The sequence below is a fragment of the Gavialis gangeticus genome, unplaced genomic scaffold, assembly GCF_001723915.1.
Source record: "Gavialis gangeticus isolate Ggan-Ray unplaced genomic scaffold, GavGan_comp1, whole genome shotgun sequence".
NCBI lineage: Eukaryota > Metazoa > Chordata > Crocodylia > Gavialidae > Gavialis > Gavialis gangeticus.
Window position 1 is genome coordinate 209,509,394 of NW_017728992.1, and position 26,298 is coordinate 209,535,691.

The 26,298-nt window shown below is 57.4% G+C and overlaps 1 protein-coding gene across 4 annotated transcripts in view; it reads right to left on the reverse strand.

Moving 5' to 3' along the window:
- Positions 1-26,298, reverse strand: part of SCRIB (scribbled planar cell polarity protein) — a 157,891-nt gene that overhangs the window by 124,869 nt on the left and 6,724 nt on the right. For all 4 annotated transcript variants that reach the window (XM_019528277.1, XM_019528278.1, XM_019528276.1 and 1 more), the window contains exons 2-11: positions 14,257-14,374; positions 13,910-13,988; positions 12,853-12,942; positions 12,150-12,206; positions 6,351-6,414; positions 4,996-5,070; positions 4,765-4,909; positions 4,225-4,343; positions 2,886-3,085; positions 1,691-1,857 (exon numbers count right to left, since the gene is read on the reverse strand). In XM_019528277.1, the coding sequence (XP_019383822.1) occupies positions 1,691-1,857; positions 2,886-3,085; positions 4,225-4,343; positions 4,765-4,909; positions 4,996-5,070; positions 6,351-6,414; positions 12,150-12,206; positions 12,853-12,942; positions 13,910-13,988; positions 14,257-14,374 (1,114 nt within the window). The remainder of the gene's footprint in view (positions 1-1,690; positions 1,858-2,885; positions 3,086-4,224; positions 4,344-4,764; positions 4,910-4,995; positions 5,071-6,350; positions 6,415-12,149; positions 12,207-12,852; positions 12,943-13,909; positions 13,989-14,256; positions 14,375-26,298) is intronic.

Genomic DNA, 26,298 nt, shown 5'->3' on the forward strand with positions numbered 1-26,298 from the left:
TCGGACTTGATGATCTACTGAGGTCCCTTCTGACCCCCAAAATCTATGAAATCTAGGTCTGCCCAACTTGCTCTTCAAAGTTTCCATGGATGGAGATGCCCCCACTTCCCTGGGCAGCCTGTTCCAATGCCTGATCACTGTCAGAGTCTGGAAGTTCCTCCTGATCTCCAGCTTAAATATCCCCTTCTGCAGCTTGAGTCTGTTGCTCCTAGTCCTGTCCCCTACAGCCACAGAGAAAAGCCCATCTCCACCTTCTCTGTAATCATCCTTCAGTCACGTGAAGACTTATCAAATCCCCTCTCAGTCTTCCCTTCTCCAGGCTAAATAACCCTAATTATGTCAGCCTTTCCCCAAATGTCTTGTCTCCCAGGTCCCTGATCATTTTTGTTGCCCTAAACTGGACTCTTTCCAAACTGCCCATGTCCTTCTTGAAGTGCAGGGCTCAAAACTGGATACAGGACTCCAGGTGAAGACTCACCACTGCTGAATATGTGGAAGAATCATTCCCTTAATAGCAAGTGACACTCATTAATACAACCCAGGAGGCTGTTGGCTTTTTTTGCAACAAGAGCACACTATTGGCTCATATTTATCTCATAATCCCAGGTCCTTCTCTGTAGCACTGAAGCCTAGCAAGTCACTCCCCAGTCTGTATTTGTGCATGAGGTTATTCTGTCCCAAGTGGAGGACTTTGCATGTGTCCAATGAGATGAGATTCAACAAGATTTTGGACCATTTCTCCAGTATGTCCAGGCCACTCTGGATCCTTGCCCTGCTCTCTGGACTTCCTGCAATTCCACCCAATCTGATGTCATCCACAAATTGGTTAAGCATGTGCTTAATCACATCATCCAAATCATTAATGAAGATGTTGAACAATACCAAACCCAGGACAGACCCCTGTGAAACCCCACCTGATGCATCCTCCCAGCTACACATCGACTAATTGCAGACTACTTGTCGAGCATGATGATCCAATTAGTTATGCATCTACTTACAGTACTTTCATTTAGTCTGTATTTAGCTTGTTAAGGATAATCCTTAAGGGAACTGTAGCTGTAGCTTAACTCTGCGTTAAGCAAAAAAAGGGTCCTGGTCATAGGTGGGCAGTAGCCCTACCTCTCATGAGGCCAAACAGTAATGAGCCTTTTGGTAATACCCGAGTGGTAGCTGCCTCCTGGGTGTGACAGGAACTTCACACCAACAAGCATGCTTCAGTCACAGCCACTAAGAGACAGGGGGCCTTGAGGGCTAGGACCCCAAGGGGATGCGTCCTGCCTCCTGCTTCTCATGGCCTGACAAGGTCCCTTAACATAAGGTCACCTCAATCCCTACAGGTCAAGTAGAAGGGAAGGGAACAGCAGCTGTCATGTCTGGAGAGCACTGAATCAGAAGATGAATGGCAGGCAGTGCTCAGACAGGCAGGACAGCTGAAGAGGAGGTTTCATAGCTCCCACCCTCTGAGTTGGGGCATTCCCGGGTCACTGGTCAGGAACCCAGATCTGTTACAGGTCATCATAACCAGGCCCAGAGCTGGGGAGATGCACCTGGATCAGAACTGCCAAGGCACTGAGGGAAGGGGGCAGCCATGGGATCAAGGGATCATGCCCTAGAAACCAAGAGGGGCCCCCCTTTTAACCCCCAGAGAAGGCGCAGTGCTGCAGGGTGCCCTCACAAACCAGCCTCTTACCTAGGCTGGGAGAGGGCTGCTGGGGAAGCAGGTAGCAGGTGAGAACCTTCTCCCCCGTCTTTTCGTCATCCTCGGTCTGGAACTTCAGCATGGGCTGGGACTGGTTCTCTGCCAACCACAAGGCCTTCAGGTTGAGGTTGGTCAGGGCAAAGGGCAAGTGCTGCAGCCTGGAGAAACAACACAGTCGGTCAGACTCCAGCGGCCGAAAGGGAATCTCCCCTGGACGCCTCCCTCCCTACTGTGCAGGTCTGAGCCTGGCAGCACCCTGGGAGGCAAAAGGTGACAGCTGACTGTGTGCTGAGCTGGGTAGAAAAGAGTTTCCGCTCTACCCAGAGAGACTGAGCCAGGCAGGGCACTCCTCCACCCAGAGCCAGAGAGACCCCAGCAAGCCTGCAGAGGGGCCATGGCCTATGCTTCACCCTGTGTGTGCTGGAGCCTCAGTGAGACAGTCAGGCTACACAGAAGCCCACAGAGCAACTCTGTGGATGCCATGTACAGGAAGCAAGGGAGATCCTGGAATTGCCACTGGCTGGAGAGACCCGGAAGGGACAGCTCAGCATCCTGGCCCCTGTGCCCAGACAGCTGGAGCCAAGCAGCTGCTGGGTCACTGTCAGGGACAACCCAGGCCACAGGGTAGGAAGTGGACACATCAAGAGTCCTACAACAGGGCAGAGCATCCCCATTTGCAAGGCACCAACAGGCAGCCCCAGGCCCTGGTCTATATGAGCTGTGTGCAAGGAGATCCAGCAGGGAGCTAGCCTGAAGCCCCACAGCCAAGGAGCCAGGACCCTGGAGAGAAGGGCACAGGAGATTTCCCCCAGCCAACATCTAATGGGCTGGATGAAGTCCTGAAGAACAGGCTGGGAGACGGACATGGCATTGGGCCACGGGCAGGGCTGGCTTGACCCTCATCACAAGGGTCTCGGGCACCGAACACAAAGCCACTGGCATCAACACTGAGCCAAAGAGCTCAGCACCGCAGCATAGCCATAGCCTGGCTCCTGGTCCTGGCAGGATGGATGAGGACACACAACAGAAGTAGTGTGGAGAATCCTGACCACCCAGCCATGGCCTACTCTTGAGCAATTTGCTGCTGCAATCCCTCCTGAATCCCTGTGCACCACCCCTCACATGATGGACGGGGCCCATGCCCGTGACCCAGCCCCACCTCCACTCCCACCCCACCAGCACTCACCTGTTCCCTGCCACGTCCAGGACATGCAGCTCGGTGGTGCTGGCAAGCTCGGGCGGCAGGAGCACCAATCGGTTGTCTCGCAAGGACAGCACATTCAGGCTGGCACAGCCCCCAATCTCGGCTGGAAGCACGGTGAGCCGGTTCCGATCCGCATTCAAGTTGGTTAGCTTGGTCAGCTTCCCCAGGGACTTGGGCAAGGCCTGGGAGGGTGGCAGACAGCATGGAGGAAGCCCTGAGGCCAGCAGCTATGCTATGAAACTTGCACCCAGCAGCAAGGGGAAGGGGGGTTGGCCCGGATGCTGCGTCACACAGGGCGGCAGGGGAAGAAGGCACACCGACAGCCTGCAGGGGAACAGCAGAACCCACCCCAGCCGAGGGCACAGCTCCTGAGGCCCCGGGAGCTGTCAAATTGCCTGGGGACCCTGGTGCAGCTCAGTCCAGGTTCCCATCCAGCCTGGGTAAGGACTCCAGCACCTCTGAAGACTTAGAAAGCCCCAAAAGTCCTGGCTAGGGGGTCTTAGCCCTCTGATCAGGGTCAGATGAGTCACCATGTTCAGGGTCAAGAAGAAATTTTACACCACAGTCAGACTGGTCCAGACTATGGGGGTTTTGCCTTCTATAGCAGGGAGCATGGGCCCCTGCCTGGGATCTCCCCAGTGTTTTTAACGCTCCTTGGAGTGGTGCAACAGTGACAGTCCTTGCCCCCTGCTTTACCTGGAGCAAGTTAAGGGGCATTTGGAGCACTGTGCCTGGCAGCTGCTCAGGCTGCTCCAGGGGTTAAGAGCAGGCCACATACTCACTTGTCTGGGCTGGGGGTGAGTGGGAGCAGGGGGCTGGAGTAGCTGAGACATCTGGAGGGCCCTACCAGCTTGATGTCTCAGTGTCTGTAAGAGTTTGTCTTATGCTCTCCTGGCCCTTCCCCTTCTCTGGGTTCTGACCCAGTGCCAAGACAAGCTCTGCAAGATGGGGAGGGGATGCTCTCTATGATGTGCCTCTGAATGTGCAGAAGAGTAGGGCCCTGGTCCTTACACAAACCATCACCACCCAGTGTCGCCTCTGCCCAGGCTGGATGGGCTCTGGCAATGATCCTGAGAGCAGGGGATTCCTCAGGGACTGGTGAGATGGCACCAGCCTCCAGGCATCTCCCAAGCAGACTGACCCAACAGGCTGCTTGGCTGCCCCATGTCACCAGAGCAGGCCACAGTGGCCAGAACATCCTGGAGACCTTGGCCTTGAGGTCCCAGTCAGTCCCCAGAGGCAATCCCCGAGATGCAGTGAGGCCATGGCTGGGGAAGAGACACGTAGCAGGCGAGCACGGAGCTGCGGCCAGTGTGCCTACCGTCAGCATGTTCTCCGTCAGGATGAGCTCCGAGAGGTTCTCACAGTCCCCAATCGACTCACTCATCTCCGTCAGCCGATTCTGATCCACCTTCAGGATGGAGAGCTGCTTCAGCTGGCCTGGGCAGGGGGATGAGGCAGGCACCAGCTACAGCACAGGTGGTGAGGAGCCTGCTCCAACTGCTTGGCTAGACCCCTGGCCCACGCCTCCCCACAGGGCTTAGCTCTCAGATCCCACAACGAAGCAGTTCGACATGGACCACCGGCCCCAGCATCACACCTTCCTTGGGGCCTCACTCACTGGTACCTGGCACTGGATTACGGTCCCAGCAGCCACACTTTGTCCTGGCTCAGCTGACCAACGTCGCGCACCAGTCCCCAGCAAGGACCATGCCCCCTGTACTGTCCTGGACCCTGCACTACCTGGTTCCTCCAGGATCCCACCCAGAGATCAACACAGCCCCTACACAGCCATCTTGTCCCATCCCACCCAGGGCTGGCACCATGCATGGGGTGGTACAGCCCCCAGCCCAGCACGCACCTATGCCGTCAGGAATGCACTCCAACAGGTTCTGGCTCAGCAGCAGGTCTGTCAGTGCCGCCAGCCCACTGATCTCTCCAGGCAGCTGCTCCAGCTTGTTCTCGGACACATCAAGGCAGACCAAGCGGCGGAGATTGCCCAGCTCCTGAGGTAGAAAGAGATGGGATGCATCTTGAGGGAGTGAGAGGGCAGCATACACAGCAGCGAGGCAGCCCTGGGATGGGTACTCACCGGGGGCAGGGCTGAGAGCTGGTTCCGGTCTAGCCAGAGCTCCCGCAGGTTCGGCAGCGCTCCCAGCGTGTCCGGCTGCGACAAGGAGAGATCAGTGTCACACCCTTCTCCAGAGCCCCGCCAGAACGGCACCGCCCTGGGAGGCCCTGGGCACTGCAACCTGGTGATGCTGGATGCTGCTGGTCCGATGCCCCAACCACATACCACAGAGGAGTGGCAAAGCCCACCTGCCACAGGCTGCAGTAGGGACGCTGTGGGGGCCAGGATTCAGCTGACAAAGCCTTTGCATCCCACAGGCTGCAGGTTTCTTGGCTGACGGCACTACTTACAGGGGTCTATTACCCAGATGGCACAGCCTCAGGGAGGGGTAGGAGCTCTGGAGGCTTCAGCCTCGAGAGAAATCCCCCCTCTTCCTTCTTCTCCGTGAGTACAGACAAAGCAACTAGACAATGACAGAGCACCTCCTAGCCAAGACTGGCCAGCCATGGGGCTGTGTGAGCTGCTGCCCCAGCAGGGGAAAGATGATTGCCATGTGGAGGACCAACCCCTCACTCTGAAGTCAGTGCTGCACTGAGGACTGTCCACATGCCTCTGCAGCGTGGCTGCGGGCCGCCTACATGCTTGGGGGAGGGAAGCCCTGCGCAGGCAGCTCCTGTTTAGCAGGGTTCCCTTGCTAGAAGCAGCTTTTGGAAGGTTTATTCTGGAGCACGACAGAGTGGCCCCAGCCCCTGCAGCTGTGGAGCTGCAATCCTGTTGGGACACTGCTCCAGACAGACGCTGCCACAAACCAACATGCACCTTGGGACCCTGGGGCTGGGTATTACCCAGGACCTTGACATGGACTTTGCCCTGGCAGGGCAGGCAGCCCTCCAGGAAGGTTTCACATTCACAAGCTGCAGGGCCTGGCTGCCTGCCCCTCTGGAGATCAGCAGGGAAATCCCTGTGGTTTCCCAACAGTGGAGGGTCAATCTGGGAAGAGGAAGGACGAGAAGTTGTCCCAGCAGAGCTGGAGAGATGAGGGCAGACATACAGGGCGGGGGAGGGAAGGCAGCACAAAGGTAGGAGCCAGCCAGGAGCTACAGACAGCAACAGAACCAGCAGGGAAAGCAGCCCACAGGCAGCTGGAGAGCAGGGCAGAGCATCGCACAGCAAAGGGCCTGGGCACGCCATGCCATGGCGGGAGGGAAGCAAGACAAGGCCAATGGCAGAAGACCAGAGCTGGGAACAGCCACTGCGCCACAGCAGGCAAGATCACCCCAAACTCGGTCATCCCCTGCGACTTCAAACAGCCACTCTGCCTTCAAGGGCCCAGGGCACTGCCCCCACCCCAGCCCGTCCTGCCACCCCTCACGTACCAGCACTTCCAGGTCATTGCCACCAAGATCCAGCTGCTCTAACTTGACGAGGAATGAGAGGGAACTGCAGGCCGACAAGGGAGGAGAGAGAGACATAGGTTACCAGAGGGACCCAGCTCCCTAGTGACATCCCCGTGAACCCCCCAGGCACAGCCCAAGGGCCACAGTGCCTCCCTCACCCTACAGGCCTCCACAGCACTAGTCAGATGACCCTGCCCAGCTCCACTCAGGGCAGTCAAGGCCAATGTCTCATTGGTAGTGGGAGCCGGGGCTCAGTGATGCTGGGACCCCACCGTCACCAGTCAGCGTCTCCCTGCTCCAAGACAGCAGGTGGGTTCCACAGGCTGGACCCCCTCGCCCCTCCACCTGTGCCATGACACAGAGCCCTGAGCACAGGAAGATGCAGACAACAGGAGGGAGTTCAGGACTTGGGAGAAGAGAAGGAAACACCCCTGGGGAAGGACACGTGAGCACAACCAGTGCCCCAACTCCCGAAAAAGGGAGCCCCAAGCACCGCTCCCCTCTGCAGGAAGGGAGGGACCCCAGAAGATGAGATGCTTGTTAGGTAAGGTCCCCAGAGAGCCTGCCTGGAGTGGGTCCAGGGTGCTGAGCTGGGCCCATGCTCTAGCAACTCATCCTGGGTTGACCCAACCCTGGTGCACACAAAACTGCTGCCCAGTGATACAGCTAATAGTGGCTTCCCCGACACTTGGGCCCTTGCCCCCTGCCAGTCTCTGCTCCCCACAGCCTGGGTTAGTGTTCTGTCCCTTTCAGGCTGGGGAGCATTGTCTGCACAAACCTGCCCAGGCCCCCTTCTCCTCTGCTGGCTCTTTGGCTGTTTATCCTCCCTGCCTGGTCCTTTACCCTCTACTAGAGACCCACAAACACACTGACCAAAGTCTGGCTGCAGGAAAACAGGAAACCAGCAACAAAGGTCTCCTGGTAGGGGTAGGAACACCACAGCCGTGGGGGCGGAGCAGACCCTCCTGGACACATAGACACACCCTGTGCGTGTGACCACCTCGCACATGCCAGGAGTCCTCGTAAGAGTCCCATCCACTACACCTGTGCACACATCCCTTGCTAAGAGCCTCACAAGTGAGGCTCATAGGATCTGCACTGACACCATCCTGCAGAAGCCATTGCGGGTTAACACCGGCTTCTCACCATGTGCTATCAGTGCAGGCCCCCATGGACATACATGTGGAGGGAGGGGAAGAGGGGGTGCCGCCTGCAAGAGCTGGACGGTGGCAACAGCTCTGTTCTCCTGCCCCAGCAGCAGAACCCACAGCCAGCATCGGCCTGAACCAGCCTGCTGCTCCATGTCACTGCTGTGCAGATCTTGGAAAGCAGCAGAGGCTCTGTGAGCAAAGCAATGCTCGTGTCCAGCAGGACAGGCATCCCAGCCAGCTGCTAACTTTGCCGGAGACCCTGCATTATCCACTTAGGGGTTCTTGGTGATGAACTGGCCTGCCCTGGGGATGGCTGGCTACAACAGAGAATGGATGGGGTGGCTGCAGTGGTCTGACTGCAAACAGAGCACAAAATGCTGGGAGCACGCAGTACACACAGCTTCTCCCCAGGAGAGTGTCCTGGGTTTCAGGACAAAAGCAGATCAGTTACGCAGGCTGATCCAGGTAAGAGACCAGGACCCTCTTGGGGACAGAGAACTTGAAAAGGTGTCAGCATCACTTTCGACCCCATGAGGAGGGTCAGTCGTGAGTGCTGGGAGCTCACACGCCCAACGGGTCAAAGTGAAAATGGATTCGGCACGAGGCAGACAAGGCTCATTCCCGAAGGAGCTCGAGAGAACCAGGCAAGCCTGTCACAGGACCCCAAGGAACTTCACTGTAGAGAGAAGAAATCACAAGCATCCATGTGAGGAGTGCCACGGTCCCTGGAGGGTGGGTCTTGACAGACCGACTGAAAGGCCAGTGACTTGCAGATGCAGCAATGAGGCAAAGATGCGCAGCCCTGAGGCTCAGTCAGAGCTGCAGGGTTGGAAGGGACCTTGGGAGGCATCTCATCCAACCCCTGAGCAGGCGCAGAGGCACTTTCCTCAAGCCAGCCCCATCTGTGCTGGAAAGCATTTGATGAACCAGAGTCCACAAGTCCCCTTGGCAGCACGGTCCAGCATCCTGCAGCCAAGACGTCCTTCCACGTTCCATCTGCTTTAAGTCCATCATCTCTGGTCCTGCCCTCCCTGGTGAGGGAGAACCATTGCTCTCCCTCTCCTTCCCTGCAACCTCTCCAGTATTCTGAGACCTGCTCTTGTCCCTACCTCCCCTTTTCCAGACTAAACAGACCTCACTGCTTTCAGTCTTGCATTGCAAACCCCCTCTCTCACTTGCCTCCGGATCCTCCCCAGTTTCTTTCCATCTTTCAAGTGCACTAGCCAGAACCTGACAATACCCACCCCAGCTGAGGCCTAGCTGGTGCCAAGTGTCAGTGATAGAGCAGTGGGGCTGGAAAGGAGCTCCAGAGGTCACATCTAGTCCAACCCCTGATTGAGGCAAAATCAGCCCTATCCAACTCAGCCCAGACAGCCATAACGTAAACTCTACCTAAGTGGAGGGGTCTTATCTCTGTGCCATGCATGCGGTACTTCTGCTTGGCGAGCCCAAACTACATTTGCTTTCCCTGTGACACCACCATCCTGCTGACTTGTACCGAGTTTCTGAGGCAGTTACAGGGCCTGGATCGCAGACCCCATTCTGTCTGCACACGTTCACTTCTCTTTCTCCAGTGCAGAGCCTTGCATTGGTCTTGGCTGAATTTCATTATGACATCTACAGCCAAGCTCTCCAGCCAATCAAGACCTTTTGGAATTGCAATCCTATACCCCAAACGTTTGTGAACCCTCCCAGGTTCATCTCTGCAAACTCAATCAGGAAGTTCCATCCCTGCAGCCAAGTCAAACACACAGGACCAGAACAAATCCCAACCTGTGGAACTCCTCATGAGACCCCGTGCCAGGCTGACATCCAACCTTTGACAGGTACTGTCCTGCCGGAGGCTAACCAGCCAATTATATAATGGTAATTCATTCTAGCCCATGTTTCTCCGGCTTACGTAGGCATGTAGGGCTGCAACAAGTGCCTTACCAAAGACTATGTAAATTATATCTGCCCCATTCCCTTCATCCACCAAACCACTTACTCTGTCAAAGAAGGGCACCACGTTGGTTTGGCATGTTTTGTGCTCAAGAAATCCATGTTGGCTGCAAGAGACAGGGGTTGACAGACAGGTTGTTTCATATACTTTGCTGCAATATCATCCCATTATTGAAGCAAAGCCGATAGGTCTGGAAGTCTCTGGTTCCCCCTTCTTGCTCGGTAAGATGGGCACTAGGTTAGCCCTTCTCAGCTGTTCTGGCACCTCGCCTGTCAGCCAGGACTTTGCAAAGATTAGTGCCTGAGGCTCCCAGATTTCTTCAGCACCCGGGGATGAACTGCATCAAGACCAGCTCACTTAGAGCAATCCAGTGTGTCCAAAGCTCTGATGTGCTCTCCATGGTTCACAGCCCTTCTCTTTCCATTTACATTTGTTTTGTTAGTTTATCTTTTTCTTCCACTTGTAGGGTCCGTTCTTCTGCACAGGGGCAGGACTACGTGGGTGAGTCTGGAGCAGCTGCTGCTCATAGTCTTTATCAAGCCAACATCCAGACCCCCAGCAGCAGGGACTTCAGGTCTGGGAGAAGCAGCTGTGAGAACAGATCTGGGCACACAAGCCACCCACACAAGGGCAGTGTCCCATTGAAACAACCAACCCAGTGCTGCTTCCTTCTCACATGGGTGGTGAGGGAGCATCTGACAGACAATCCCTGGTACCAGCCTTGGAGTCGCTCTCCAGAGGCAAGGGACAGGCAAGGATCAAAGCAGTGATGGCGAGCACAAGGAACCTCCTGAAACAGCAGCACTGTCAGGGAACATGGGCTTCTCCCCAGATCTGGGGGAAGTCGCTGCTTAGGTGGGAACACAGGACATCTGCCACTGGGTGCCGAGTCTGTGCCCAGACTCCTCCTTCCTGTGCTGGCCCCCCATGGGCAGGGGCTGGGGCTCTGTTCCTGGAGCAGCAACACTGCAGTCCTGCTTTTGGAGTTGCGTGGGATCACCTTTAGTGACAAGGGAGAGATGCCAGCCCAATCTGGAGGCCACTGGCACCAAGGTCACTGGCACTGAACCTGATGGAGCCAGTTTCAGCCGTGTCCCTTTGCTACCTGCCCCAAGGTGAGAGAAACCAGCTCCTTCAGCCCTGCTTTCCAAGCTCCACTTCCACCTGGGCCTGAGGCAACCTTCCTGGACTCCTTCAGCAGATGTAACATAGGCTGCACGTTCCTGAACATGCAGGTCCCCAAAAATGGTGGCAGAGCGTGCGCCTGCACAGAGCAGTCTCCCAAGCAGAGGCAGTGAGGTCCAAGTCCCTCCAGGGAAGGAGGAAGGCTTTGACCCCTGCCGGTAAGAGACCCTGTGCTGACAGCCTCATTGCAGAGCAGAATCATTTCTGTAAAGTGCCCAGGGAAAGAAAACGGAAAGAGGGCAAGGTTGATTCTCTCCATCCAGCTGCTGAGATGATGAGTGTGAAGATCAGGAGAAGGACTAGGCTGGAGACCTGTTGGGTGTTTCATCTCACTGCAGGAAAGGGGGCTGGGTTTAGAAGGAACTGAGAAAGGGCTACAGCTCCTCCACACTTTATGCACTCAGAGGAGGCAGCAAAGGCCACAACCACAATTCCAGCAGGCCCTGCTATTCAGAGAGCTTCCTCTCACCGTCAGGTGACCCGTCCTCACATGATATGCATGACCCATCCTCAAAGAGCAGATTCTGGTCAGCTAGACAGATGGAGGCTGGTTATAAACCCTGAAGGTACTGTAGTGCAAACAACTGGCTGCAGGGTAAAGGGATGGGGTTTACCATACTCCAGCAGCTCCACGGTAATTGCCCATGTGAATACTCTTACCCTCAGTACATGGCCACTAGCCATGGTAACACTGCTCACTTCCACCAAGAGGGCCACTGCTGAGCTCACAGCTATCACGGGGCAATTATAAGGGAGCAGGTGATCAGTGGGAAAGCCTCACCCCACTTTCACGTCCCTGTGAATTGTGTGCGTGTGCGCACACCCTCAGACAGGAGCCAATGACCTGTGGGACATCAGTGCCAGCATCAGCAGTGCCCTGCACTCACCATCCCACTGCAGCAACTCCTTTGATGAAAGGACTGGTTTCCTTACAAAGGAGTTGCTCCAGGCCCCAGAGTGGCATTGGCCAAGTCCTCCACTCTCCTCTGATGCCAACTGATCCCTCCTCCCCTGAAGAAGGCCAGTTACTCCTAGCACACACTCCACCCCTACTGGGGGAGCTGGTAGGCTCCAGCAGGCACAGGACGCACAAGTGCACCCATGCATCGGCAAGGAGGGACACGGCAGAGAAAGCTGCTGCACCGATTCACCACATTGCCTGTCCTCCCCCACAAAGACTGCGTCCCCCCTTGCCCTCCAAAGCTGCTGCCACTAAGCTCTAGCCCACAAGAGAGAGGATTTCTCATCTCCATCAGCAGCTGCCCCCAGTCTGCCTGCCCCAAATGGACCCTGTGCTCAGCTGGGCTGAAACCCCAAATGCCTCTCTTGTGCCTTGCACAGTCCCACTTCTTCTCATCCTAACCCACAACAACCCAACAAGTGAGTGCTCATTCACAGTCCAAGCGCCCCAGCCCTTCCCCAGCCCACTGGGCCTGGGTCCTAGGGCTCCACAAGGACTCTCAGTCAAGGCAGTGCTGCAGCCCCTCAAAGGACACTCACGTGGGAAGGGTTTTTAGCAGGTTCTCCCGCAGCTCCAGAGTCACCAGGTTTGCCAAACTGCAAGAGAAAAGGGAGCGAGGAAGCCAGACTCCAGAGACACAGGGAGATGCTCACACCCTCCCTCAGGGCAGCCCCTCACGCATGTGGCCTGCATGAACGAAACATGTCAGTGTGGGCACAGCAGCACAGGGGCAGGGGAGGGATGCGAGTAAAGACATCCCCAAGCACCAGAGCCGAGTGGGACGCCTTGCTACAGGAACAACATCATACCAGTCCCGGAGGCAGGCAGTGTAGCACCACACTATGGACCAGCCTACGTAGGGACCAAGTCCTGCACACAGTGGGCATGTTGGCCTGCCCTAGCAGGGCCAGGAAGCCTCTTCCTCCATGCTGACCATCTTTGCAGAGCTTCTTATACTGAGAGCATGGCTAGCCACAATGCACCTAAATCTGGGGGCTGGGGCATGGGTGTGAGGGGAGAGGAGGTGCTCTTGTAGGGTGGGAAAGCCTAGGCTCCATCCCTGTTGGCTCCAGGCCTGCTGGTACCACAGCCCCCTGCAGTGTCATGAGCTAGGCCCCTCCACTCCCTGGGGCATGGGGGCAGCAGCACCGCCTGGCAGCTGGGCACAAGGTTGCAAATGTCTCTTTTGCCTCTCCCAGCTCAGGTGCCGGGCGTGGCTGGCAGGGGCGGAAGCATACTCACTTCCCGATGTCGCTGGGCAGGATCTGCAGGGACACGTCGTTCAGGGCCAGGTGGCCCAGGCTCCGCAGCTGGGTGAAGCCCTCGGGAAGCCTATGGTAGAAGCCACACAGGCAGAACTATGGATGCCACCCTGCACACAGTACCCAAGCCCCCTCCACCCTCACGTGAAGAGGGGCCCTGCTCCAGCCACAGCCCCAGCACCCCATTTCAAGCCTGCGCAACAGTGCACATGGGGCAGGCACAGCTGCAGGGAGGCTCGGACGCTGAGCATTTCAGCAGCACTAGGGGCAGCAGGGAGTCCCTGAACTGCCTGGATGGGTGCAGGTCACAGGGGCCCCCATCTCCAAGGACCCTGATGGAGATTGGCGTGAGACATCGTTCCAGCAGAGTGCAAGCTCCAGGCGCACATGCTTCCGTTCTTGGGCTGAGACTCCTCCCTCGACAAGGCCCAAAAGGCCCCGGAGGCCCCGGGATGGGATGGGGAGAGTCCTTTTCTGCTGGGTTCTGGGCACTGCCTGCCACCTACCCCTTGCCCCCACTCCCACGCAAGGCCCCCCCTTGCTCCCACTGGGAAAGGCAGTGGCAGAGGGATGCTGGGCAAAGGAAGAGGGTTCAGCACAGAGCCCAGGCGAGCAGGGATGAGGAGGGCAGCAGTGTACATGAGGGCCCAGCTGGCCTATGGACCAGACAAAGGAGCATGAGGCCTTTTTCCAAGCTCTGCAGCAAGAGTCATATCCATCTGTCATCTAGAGAATGAGGGGTCTCAAGGCTAGTCCCAGCAGCCACATGGCCACGTCACTCATACCAGCACCACCACCAAGCTCAGCACAGAGACGCAGCCCTGCGGCAGTCTCAGACAAGGGGGGTGGGTGGCAGGGTCGCGAGGCCTCTGTAGGGCTTGTCTGCACAACGGGCACTGGAACACTGGGAGAATGACTGCATGAGCGAGAGGCCCGAGGACTGGACCTGCGACTGCCTGCCCGCCCAGGGCAAGCCAGGGAGAACAGGGAGCCTCCTCTTCCCCCTGCCTGTGGAAGGAGGGATGCCTAGGCCTTACCTTGAGAGCGGGTTCCCACTGAAGTCAGCGATCTCCAAGGATTTGCAGAATTTGATGCTTTCAGGAATTTCTGGAATGTCTGAAGCATAGAGGCGGAGAGACCCAGTAAGAGCCATCCCCCAAGGAAGAGGGGCAAGAGGGGAGAGACTTGGGCGTGTGGGGCTGGGGGTAAGGGAGGCCCCCGCAGAAGCCTATGACAGCGAGGGGCTGGAGACCTGTGACACACCCTCCCCCGGGGCTGGGGTCACCGCCATGGCTGGGCACTTGGAGGAGGATGCCAGGTGCTGGGCAGGGCCCTGTGCTGCACCCCGAATGGTTCTGTGTTTCCTGCCCTGCCCCGGCCTTACCATTGCGGGAGATATCCAGCTCCACCAGCTGCATGAAGTTGGCCACCTCTGGGGGCAGCCTCTGGATCTCATTGTCGCTCAGGCCCAGCTTGCGCAGGTTCAGCAGCCGGAAGAAAGGCTGGGGAGAGAGGGCAGTGTGGGGTCAGCGGCTGCAGCTCTGCTGGGGGTGCCTGCCCAGCCCTGCACACTCTGCACCCACAGGACCTCAGCCCCCCAGGCAGGACTCAAACCTGCAGCCGTGACACAGGTGACAGCAAGGCTCGGACAAAGCCAGAGGTGGAGCTTTGCGGGGTGGGGACAGGGCAGGGCCAGCCATACCTAGCACAACCCACCAAGGGACCTGCTCTTCAGCAGCCTCGCGGGTGGTACCACAGGTTTGGGGGTCAAAATGACATAACCTCAGTGCCTGGGGCCCACAGAGACGTGGCCCTACACACCAGGACACTCTCCACCCAGCTCTTGCTTACCAGGGTCACTGCCCATGGACACCCCAGAGAGCTTCCACCTAGTGCAAGGCACAGGCATGGCTCCACCCCACCAAGGGAGCTGGGGCCAGCGCCGGCCCTGCTTCCCCACAGCTCTCAGAGCTGCCTTACTCACGATGCTTCTGCTAGCAAAGCTGCACCTGCTGCTCTTGTGACAGCATCATGCTGTCAAGCCTGCGACCTGCTGGAGCCACAGATACTCAGGACAGTGCTGCTGCACAGCTGTCAAACATGCCTGAGGGCCTGCCCCCAGCAGCACAGCACAGCTGCTCTGCACAGGCCCCATGCAGCAAGCTGTGGCACCAGCAGCCCTGGGAGTAGAGCCATTGCCATACACACCAGCGCTATGGCTGTAGAAAGCCTCCGCTCCCATCCCACTTCTACAGCCACCAGGAAGCCCAAGAGCCAGGGCACATGCTGCTCCCACATACCCGCCCCAGCATCATCCAGCTCAGGCAGCTCCACAAATACAGGATGCGCTGCTGCTAATCCACCCTGGGGACACCTGCCAGCCCCTTCTGAGAGACTCCAAGGACAGAGATTGCACAGCATCCTTGGGTCAGCTTCTCCCATGGTCCTACTGCAGTCACTGCCAACAAGATTGTCCCGAGATGCGAGCGCTGTTTGCTGCACATCCTGCCCTCTGTGGCACAGGAGAACAAGGCTCCTCCCTCCAGCATCTGAAACCTGCTGTCATGTCCCCCCATTAATCTCCTTTTCTACAAGCTGAACACACGAGCTCCTGCAGGCTTGCATGCAGCTCACACTGCAAATCCTTTGTCATCTTCATCACTTGTCCTGATCCTCTCCAGGGTTTTTAACATCCTTCCTGAAAACATGGCCCCCCCCAGCAGCCTGCCGTTCTCCAGCCGAGGCCTGCCCAGCCCCACAGGGTGCTGCCAACTCCTGCACCTTGCATATGATGCTTCGGATTTGCTTTTCGTGTGACAGCATCAGGCTGCTGACTTGCACTGCGCCTACAAGCCCCGAGAAGTCCCAGGTCCTGTGTGGCAGTGCTGCTGCCAGCCGGTCACACCCCAAGCTGTACTTGTGCCTTTGGCTTTCCCTCCACCCCTGCAGCATGGCACTCCTCTGTGCCAAACTTCATATTGCCTGTTGCCCAGCTACCCAGTTTGCCCTGGAGTCTCAGTTCTGTCTTCTGAAGCATTTGCTGTCCCTCCTAGTGTGTTGACTGCAGACCGGACCAGGAAGCTGCCTATTGCTACATCCACATCTGTAACGAAGCACAAAGTGGTACCAGACTCTGTCCTGTGGAGCCACACATGGGACTTCCTGCTCATCTGACAATGACCCATTTATGTTCTTCTGCTTAGCTGTTACTCACCCGATTATGTACCTGCCTACAGGTGCTCTATCTGGCCTGCACTGCTGCTTGCTCATGAGAACAGCACAGGAAACTGTCAGCTCTGTACTGAAGTCCAGTGAAGTTATTTCAGCCTCCAAGCTGGTCACGCCCGGTTTGGCAGGATTTGTCCTTGGCAAGTCCATGCTGGCTGCTAGCGATCGTGCCTCCCCCCTCCAGCCACTCGCAAATCAAATGCTTTGCCATTTCCTCAAGGAATCCCACAAGTACGGTCATGGGACCGAGCCCACCATTCTCCAGGTGCTGCCCCTCCTTCAGCTTTAAGGCCAAGTGCTTTGTTAGCCCCTCTCCAGTCCCCTGGGGCCTTGCCTGCCATCCAGAAGCATGGGAATAGCATGGCGTGTGGCACCAGTACTTTGTCAGAGATGGGCAGGGGTGCACATCCTCTGAATCCCCCAAGGCAGGGTGGTCTCAGAGTCCCAGAGCCACTGGGCTGGCAGAGGGTGGTGTCACAGCTTGTCCAGCCCTTGCTCCACACAGGATCAACTCTGCCTGAACCAGCCAAGTGTTTGTCTAACCTGTGCTTTAAACCGCACAATGGTGTTTTGGGCATCACGCTTGGTCAAGCACACCCAGACCTGAAACTGGCAACAGAGGGGGCACAAGGGCACTGCCAGCATCTTGCTGCTGCCCGCAGGGCACACACAGCCTGCACATGAGGACCAGGAAGCCACCGGGGCCAAGAGCTCAGCAGGATTCCCAAAGGAGCGGCCTTACAAGGGAAACAAGGACACGGCTCGCAGGTTACTTCCCAAGCCAGGAGCATGAACCATGCTGTACTGCAGAGCCAGGCTCTCTGAGCCGGGCGAGTTACTGTCAAGGCAGCTTATTCCACGGCTGCCCACTAAGGGGAGCCGGCAGCTGCTGCGGCTCCTGGTCAGAGCTGGGATCATGGGCTTGCTCCCAGCATCCTCCTCCAGCCCTGCAGAAAGGATTCGAGGGCAGTGGAGCAAAGCACCATGGGACGGGATGTGGGTGAGGGGAAGGCCACGCAGGGCACAATCCCAGGCTGGCCTGAGCCTGGCACTCTGGAAAAATTGTTCTTTGCAAGCTTTTGGGTCCAAACACCAACATGCCCGATACATGCAGGGACCACTGCAGGAGACAGAGGCAGGCCTGTGACTGATTCTCCTCTAGTCTTCACCCCATCCCTCCTGGGCTGGGAGAAGCAATGCCAGTAGCTCAGCCCAGACACAGGCCTGGCTATGCAGCGCACGGGGCAGAACCAGCTCTGCTGCTGTGACACAAGGTCCCATGACCACAGAGAGCTGCCTGCCCAGCTGGAGGTGATGCTGAGGCCACAAAGCGGCAGGTTGGAGACGCTTCCTCCTCTGAGCTGCTGCTGCAAGGCAGCTCTGCAAGGCCAGGCCCGGCAGTGCGCGCTGCAGGTTTCTACCCAGACTGAAAAGCAGAGGTGCTGTGGGCTGTACGTGCCTGCTAGAGACCACAACATGCAGCCCATGCAGGAGCTGTCAGAGTTCAGGGTCCCCCTGCACAGGAGGGTAAAGTGCTCTGGGGAGGAAGGCAGATGTCTAAATTTAGACTGTCTACTGCACTTCCATGGGGCATGGGAAGAGCCATATCAGCAGGAAGCTAACAGCTTCTCAGTATCAAACAGCAATGGGTGCTATCTAATTCAGTTTACTTTGCACAAAAGGGTTTAATAGCAAGGAAGCAGGTGTTAAATAGATGAGAGATTCTGAGCCTTGGGCCAGACCCAGACTCGGGTGCTTTCCACGCTCTTCCTGGCTTGGAGAGCTAGGAAATTCCATGCAAATGCTAGCCTGACCTGGTCAAGTTGGCACGTCAGATGCACAGAAGGGAATTCCAGCGCTCAAGGGCACGGGCCCAAACAGGAGCACACGCTAGCTTTCACATGCTGCGAGCTAAAGACCCCGGGCTAGACGACCACATGACACTGTGGTAAGAATTAAACAACATCCTGCATGGGGAGTGGACTGTACAGCAGCACCGAATGGTGGCCTCAGCTCCACCTGGCCCAGGTCCTGCACTTCAGCTGGGCCAGCATGAGAACACCCCTTGGGCAGGTGCGAGTCTCCAGTTTGTTCCCACTGGGCAAAGCAACACACACGAGACCAGCGCCACGCTGACCTGCATCACCAGCAGAGCTGTTGTCAGAAACGTTCCCAGCCCATCGCACTCACAGCAGCCCAGCTCAGCTCAGACCAAGGCTCAGACATGAGCTGTGACAATATATTTAAATAAGCGCAGCCAGGTTTACATGGCTTCAGCTGCTGATCTGAGCAACTCTCTGGTACTTATCTTGCATGCAGCACCACTTCTACAGCACTTGCAGTAAAATTCAGTCTGCTATGCAACTGCCCTCACCAACCAGAAACATCACAGGAACCCTCACAGTTGAGGCCAACCCCACTAAATCACGTGCACAAGTTCCCACGGGTGAAGAGCAGAACAGCACTTTAGAGATGCTACATTCCTCTCAGTCACTTGAGGGGAACTTTATTAAAACTGCTAAGCAATGTGTGGAGCTGTCAGCCGTCCCCAGGTGACAGGGCAGCACAGAGGGTGTGCTGCGGGGAGTGATGGAGGGGGTGGAGGCCCTTCTACAGCACTGGATGTTGGCTGCTGCCACGGCTGGGGATTTTGAAGCCAAAGGGTCTTGTTCAGACTAATCGCCGCATTTGGGGTCAGGAAGGAAGTTTACCACACGGTCAGATTGGTACAGACTGGGGCACAGTCCTCTGAGGATCTTTCATGTGTATTTAACACCCACTCCGTGCCCTTGCAATGCGGGATACCAACAGCACCCTGGTCCCCCTGCTTCGCTGGTGGGAGCTCAGAGTGCTCCTGGTGTCTTTGGGCACCGTGCCTGGCTGTTGTGTGACAGTGCTTTTGTGCAGCTCTAAGACCAGGTTATACCACACTTTTATATGGCAGTTCAGGCAACAGCAGTTGGACTAGATGTGACCTCCCAAGGGCCCTACCAGCCCCACTGCTCTGCAAATCTTTGAAAACAGTTTAGCGAGTTGATATTTTTATGGATGTCCCAAACTATCAGTGGCATGAGCAGGAAAACCCACTTTCCCGCAGCAAGTCCAAAGTGCCAGTGGCATCTGCAGTTTTTCACCTTCCCCTTACAGTAGTCAGGATGCTAGGCCTTGTGACTGCACAGCACGACCCACGCATAACCGAGGCCACGAGACCTGGGTGAGTCAGCCAACATGCACAGCCGGTGCTTCTGCTAAAGCTCTGCTTTGCCTAGTGGCCACTTGGCAGTCACTGCCACCCAGTCTCACTCGCAGGCTTCTCCCAACGGCCCTATCAGTTGTGGGGACGAGGAGCCAGTGCCTCCGACCCCACCTTGCTTTGCCGGTAACTCTGTGTGCATACACTAGCCATGCAGCCACTGTATTCCTAAGTACAAATACCCCAACACCGACCAGTACAGCACTGCTGACCCTTACGGCCCACTGTAGCTCATCACTACAAACACCAACAGATGCACTGTTATTGTACCTCTCTTGGTCAAAGAAACACTCCGAGGCACTAGAGCTACTTCTCAGAGCCAGGTCAGTTGGGGGCAGAGAAAGCAGGACAGATTTCCCTAAGATGTGTCAAACACCAAAGTCTGCAGGGCTCTCAGGCGAGCAGCGCGAACTTAAGACTTTGTCCCGGCTTGGTACAGATGGATGAAAACAACACAGTGCCACGTGTCCAGACTTCTCAGACTCCACGGAGCGGAGCTAAAGCGAGGCATACAATCTCCACTTCAGGGCTTCCCCACTTCCGAATCTCGAGCTTGCCAGCAGAGCGGAGCAGGGCTGACCGTGCAAGCACCCTTGTGCACACGAGTGGCCACCTCAGTCGCCATCAATGCCGACTTGTTTCACATGGTGAGCACATAACGAGCCACTGCTGCAAAGCCATGCTGCACATCTGTCCAGACCTGAAAATCGGTTAAGCAACTTCCCTTCAAGCCCATCTCAGCACATGATGTTCCTGACCTTTTCTTACAGGGCTGGGACTTGAATGATTGTGAGCTGCATGCTGGGGGTGAGACAATCAAAGGCAGACAGCCTCTCATTGTGCTCTTAGGCAGGCTGCAGAAAGGAGTCTGACCAGAGGCTGGCGAGATTAGCAATGCAGAACACCAGGGACAAAGGAATTCCTTCGCCAGCCACAGAGATCGAGGAGACAGCACAAATGGAAAGATCCCAAATGGGCCTTGGAGGTTTGTGGCCACACTAATGTCCCCAGCCCAGGTCATCCGTAATTCCTCACCACTCAGCGTGCCTGGGGACTGACCAAGGAAAGCTTTTGTGAATTAAAATATACCACCATCACCTCAACTCCCTGTGGACGTGTGCCCAGGCCTGCCAGACGCCTCCACGCTGAGGCAAGCCCCCCTGCGCTAGGAACCACCTTTCTGCCAGATGGGTGCTAAGGTCACACACCTGCCAATGCTGAGTGCCACACAGCAGCAAGCCAACTAACAGACCTAGCAACTGCTGGTGGTCTAATGTCTGCGTGCCACGAGCTGTCACGGCTCAGCCCACTGAGAGTGGGAGTGAGGAATTTTAAGTGGATGGGCCAAAAAGGAAGACCCAGGCACAGAAATCCAATGAGCTATGGACATGTGACTGGCACAGGGACGTAGACAGGAAGCGAGGTCAGATGTGGCAAGCTCAGACCATCGTGCCCATGGAGGTAGGGAGAAGTGAAAGAGCTGGAGATGCCCTACTCTGCCTACCAATTAAAGACTGACTGGCTCAGAGGGGAACGAGCTTTCACAGGCAACAATGATCTTCATCAGATGAAAAGTGCCAAGACAGGGACCCTCCTTCACAGTCACCACAGGAAACAATGCAAGGAAGCTGCTGAACCCATGCGAGATTCGCAACTGCAGCTCATGCAAGGTCAGTGTCATTTGAGTCTTTTGAAACTGAGCTGCTGCCAATCACTCGACTGCTTTGGTCCCCCAGAAACGGTCCAACACGACAGAAGTCAGACCAAGGAGCTCTGATCGACCATGTAAGATTCCCTGGTCCCTGCCTAGGACCCACCTTTTGTATTGCTGCAACACAAGCTCCTGGTGGGGAAGGACACAAACCTCAGTGCTGATACCCGGCAGACCTCGAAAGGCAGAGAGCTGACTGCAAAATGCTTATAAAAAGATCAAAGTGGCAGGCAGTTAGAACAAAGAATCAGAGAGAAGTCAGACTGAAGGGGACATCCAGAAGTCAAGTCCAGACACTGCCCAAGGCAGGATCATCCCCATCCAAACTGTCCCCTACAAATCCATTGTCTAACTCAGAAAACCACAGAGTCAAGCCTGACAGCACAAGACATCACACCTGCACCTGCCACAGGGAAAGTACGGGGGACAACATCCAGCCGCTGCAAAGGACGTTAAATATGCTTGAAAGATGCAAGGGAGAGGGCTGTGCCCCCTGCCAGAGGAGGACAGAAACCCCCAGTCTGTACCCATCTGACCAGGGGGTAAAATTCCTTCCTGACCCCAAATGTCCAGCAGCTCAAGTCTGATCCTGAGCAGAGGGGTAAGACCCTCTAGTCAGGGGCCTCTGGGTTTGAGTCCCAGCAGAAACCCTGGCACAGCCCAGTGTATAGGATGGTTTGGAGAGGGAGGATCCTGCCCCAGACTTGGCTGTAGCCAGCACCCAATGCTTGTGAGGAAGGTGAAAACATTCCCGACACATGTAACAGGAAAAGGGGTCAAGCCGTACTGGCGCAGCCAACGGAGAAGAGAGGGAGTAGAGGGCTGTGGGCTGGGAGTGAGCCACCCACTGGCCACCGCACAAAGGGACTCTTTCAGCCAGCCTGGGAGCAGGCATCCTGCCGCCAGAGGACACAGGCCAACAACTTCCAGGCACACCACGAGCCTGGCAGGGCCTGCACAGAGTCATGTTGCCTGGGGAGGGGCCCATGATGCTCAGCCAGCCACATGGAGGCTGCTGAGAAGCTCAGGTGCTCATCACTGGAAAACACGGATCTCCACGCGCCGAGTTCAGGTGCCTCCATGGGCTGGCGCAGCTGGCCGCGCCAGCCCATGGGCCCGTCTCAAAGCATGCCTCCCACCAGCCTCATCTGAACCCCAGCCAGACAGACAGCCTGCAAGGAAGCTCTCCTCCAGATTCCTGAGCAGTAACTTGGCCCCCCAGCTCATCACGACTCCCTGCCTTCCCCCACCCTGCCCCTGGCTACCCAGGGGGAATTGCTGCCGGGCCAGGATCTGGGGGTGGAGGCACAGCCGCACGCCCAGGGCCGGCACTTGGAATTCTGCACCTGTCTCCAGCGCTCCCGCCCCTGCCACGGCTCCGCTCCGCCCTGCCCAGCCCCCTCCGCCAGCCGCGCATTCAAACAGATCAGGAGGTGGAAAATGAACTGGGAGCGAGGGACAAAGGATGAAAGGATCACGCCAGCTCTGAGCGGCCACGGAACAAGGCTGCTTCCCAGCAGCGCCGCAACCCCCAGGGCAGGCCCTGAAAAGCCGCTCGTCTCCAAGCAGGATTAGCCGGCCAAAGCAGCCATCCACGCAGCGCCATGGGGCCCTTCCCCCACAAAGGGACAGGCCCCGCCAGCCCTGTCCCAGCACTGTCCAAGCTGAGACACAGACCCTAGGGGAGGCACAGCAAGGGGAGGGGGCATAGTCCAGCGCAGCTTGCGGGAGAGCGGGGCCCAACGGGCCCACCAAAGTCCCCGCACTACAGGCTGCCAGTGCTGAGACCACGGGAGCCCTGGGCCACGATGGCAGGGCCAGGGCAAGCCCTCCTCCAAGCCGGATGGCAAGGGGCAGGCAGGCCGGCCATACCCCCTCTGCCAGCACCCCTCATCGGCAAGACGTGCCCCAGAGCTGGGCCCAAGTTGCACAGGGGTGCCCTTGGCCACAGGGGCACCGGTCCCCAAATCGGAAGCGAGGGGTATGAGTGTTTGCCAAGACCAGGCCAGGTGCAGGGTTGCTTCCTACCCCCTCCCGCCCATGATCTCTGAGGAGACCCCAGCCCAGGGCTACACACGTGTGGTGGGGAAGGTGATCCCCATCCCAAAGTGCAGCAGTCCATCTGGGCTCCATGGCTTGCCCCACTTGCTCTTCACACCCCAATAACCAACCCGGCCCTCCCACCAGGTACCCGCTTGTCTCCAGGAGGAGACAGCACAGAGGGCCTTTGTTCCTGGTGCTCAGGAGCCCCCTCTGCCAGCTGATTGACCACCCAGCCCCTGCCCGTGGCCCGCAGCCCAGGGAGGCATCTCCAGGGCTGGGCCAGAGGGAAAGGCACAGGGACCCCCAGCCCCTCTCCAACGTTGCAGGAGAGAATGAGCCACATTGTTCTGCAGAGCAGACAGCGCTGCTGGGAGCGCCTGGGCCTGGGCCCAGGCCCCTCTGGCAAGCAGCAGAGGAGGGGAGGGGGATGTCCCCCAGGCCAAGCACAGGCAGCCTCAGGCCCCTCTGTCCTACAGCATTTCAGGAGCCCTCTGCACCAAGCACAGCCTTTGAGACACGGGGGAGCTGGAGACCCACGGACCGGGCCCACACCCTCTTCCCGGGTACTGGGGAAACCTGACTCAGGGGGTGTCTAGGCACAGCAAGGGGTGCCAGGCTCCAGCCCAGGCACGACAGTGCCCTTTTCCTTCTCCATAAATCATCCTGTCAGTGTGCCACAAAGGCTGCTGGGGGGGCAGCTGGCAGACAGGAACTCCAGACTCACCTCCTCTCACCACTGCTCAGTCCTAGGGACTCGCCCCACTTGGCCTGAGACTGCCTGGATGGGCCAACAGGCCAGAGCCAGCCCTGTGGCTCCCCAGCCAAGTTGCCCCAAGCCTGCTGCACAGCCCCAGAGCTACAGCAGAGAGACGCTGGATCACACCGAGCCACGGAAACAGAGGCGAAGCCAGGCTCCCGCCTGCACCTGGGCTGGGCCGGGCCAGCTGAGCTCAGCACGATTGCCTGGGAGGCCTCTCAGGAAGACCGTGGTGCTCAGCCGCCTGGGGAGGAGACTGGGCGGCAGACAGCATCTCAAGGTGCTCCCAGAGATCACCCCGCCTTCCTCTCAGGGTGGAGCAGCGAGCTGGGCTTGCTTCACCTCTGCCAGAGGCATGGCACAAGAGCCGCGGGTGTACATAGGAACCGGCACTTCTGCCTTTCCAGCCCAGGGAGGGGGAGGGGATACTCAGATCCCCAGAGGAAGGAAGCTGCCCGGTTGAGCTGGCCTGGGGAGCCTCTGTGGAGGAATTCCCTGCCTTGTCTTGGCTGGGGAAGGCAGGGAGGCTTTGAGGCGACCCCCGGCAGGGCTAGGAGCAGCAATGGCAGAGCGTGGGGAGCTCAGCTCATCCCTGAAGGTTAACGGCTTGTCCCCACCCCAAGCTGCCCCCAAGCAGAGCCGAGCTCCGAGCCGGTATCCCTGCATACCAGAGCCATCAAGCCTTGACACCCTCTCCCCGGCCAGTTATTGCCCTGCCTCCAAACTCCTCTTGCTGGGGAAGGGCATTGAATGAACAGGTGTCTACAGCTCCAGGCACACCTGGGTGCCATCAGATTCCTGAACCCTTGTCCATCTGCTTTCATCCTGCATACAGTCATAGTCATGGAGAAGTGGGGCTGGAAGGATGCTCCGGAGGCCAGCTAATCCAAGCTGCCTGAGATAGGATCAGCCTTGTCCAAACCATCCCAGTGCCTGTGGGTCTTGGACTGGCCCCACACCAAGCTGAACTGGAGCCCTATGTGCACACAGCACGCACTGGCTCCAGCCCTGCACACCACAGCACAGAGGGCCAGTGAGAGCCGTGTGCCACATGTGATGCCCACACTGGATGGGCCTCATGTGCGGGATCCATCACACGGGGCTGGGCCTGTGGGTCCAATGTGGCCTATGGACTGGCCCCATGCCCCCACCTGGCCCACAGGGCCCAGATGAGTTTGAAACCCCTGCGCTAAGGTGTTCTCAGCTCTGGAACTCCCTCCCTCGAGACCTGACAGCCCGAGCCCGGACACCCTGTAGTAGCACTACAAGACTTCCCATTGAGGCAGGCACGTAGCAAACAGAGCTAAGCTGGGGCTCTACTTAGTGGGTTTGTTTGATGCCTTCTCCCATTTTGTAAGTTATTCTGTTCTCTGGCCGTGAGCCACCCTGAGCCTCTAAATTAATCTGTACATTCGTAATGCTGACGAGCCCCCAGCGCACGCTCGGTAACCCAAGCTACCAGCACGCCCTGGACACCGCAGCCCAGCACGCAAGCTGGGAGTGCAGTGCCCGAGCACAGCACCTGGAGAGCAAAGCAGGCATCTATCTCCTCCTCCCATGAAAACAAGGGTCCCCACAGGAGACCCCTGGCATCAGTCCCACACAGTCTCACCACTGCCTGTGGCTGCCTTGCCCTGCCCATTCTGCTGGAGCAGGAGTGACCAGGATGGTCGGCCGGCTCCAGAGCTGTCTGTCAGAGCACCACAAAGATCTTCCACCCACGGAAATTTTCCAGGTCTGAGACTCAAGCAGGTAGGACACAGCAGCAGCTCACATCAGCATCTCTCACCATCCTCCTCTGGGTTTGGGATGCAGCTGCCATTCAGGAGCAGCAACAAGAGAACAGACAGGGTCCCACAGCCATGAGCTGGCAGAGGGAAACCAGAAATCTCCTAGCCCACTGGGTCAAAGTGGCAGGGCCTCCAGCCTCCTCAGGCAAGAAAGACCAGAGAATCAACAGCAACCCAGAGAGAGAGAAATGTCAGTTTTAAGTCCCAACCAACAGCATGTCAAGGGGCACACCACACCCTGGCACGGGGCAGGAGCAGCACAGCTCAAACTAGTCACTGAGCCCCAGACTGGTTCCCACGAGTCCCTGGAGGTCTCCGCACAGGGACAGAGATCATACCCAGCCAGTTCTGCTCAGCCAGCCCAGCACACAAAGGTATATGTACACATGTGCACACACATGCCTATATGTGTGTGTATACATGTACACACAGGCTTGCTCAGCATCTTCCCCATGCTAGAAACTGATCCAGGCAGCCATTCCTCGCCGGCAGCAGCAACGTCTCCATTCTCAGACTGGTTCTCATCAGCCACAGACACATGAAACCTGTCCTCAGCCTGTCCTGGCCACTGCAGCACACGATCAAACCAGGGATGAGGGTAGCAGCTCAACAACAAGGCCCGTGATAGAAACCACTGATACCGT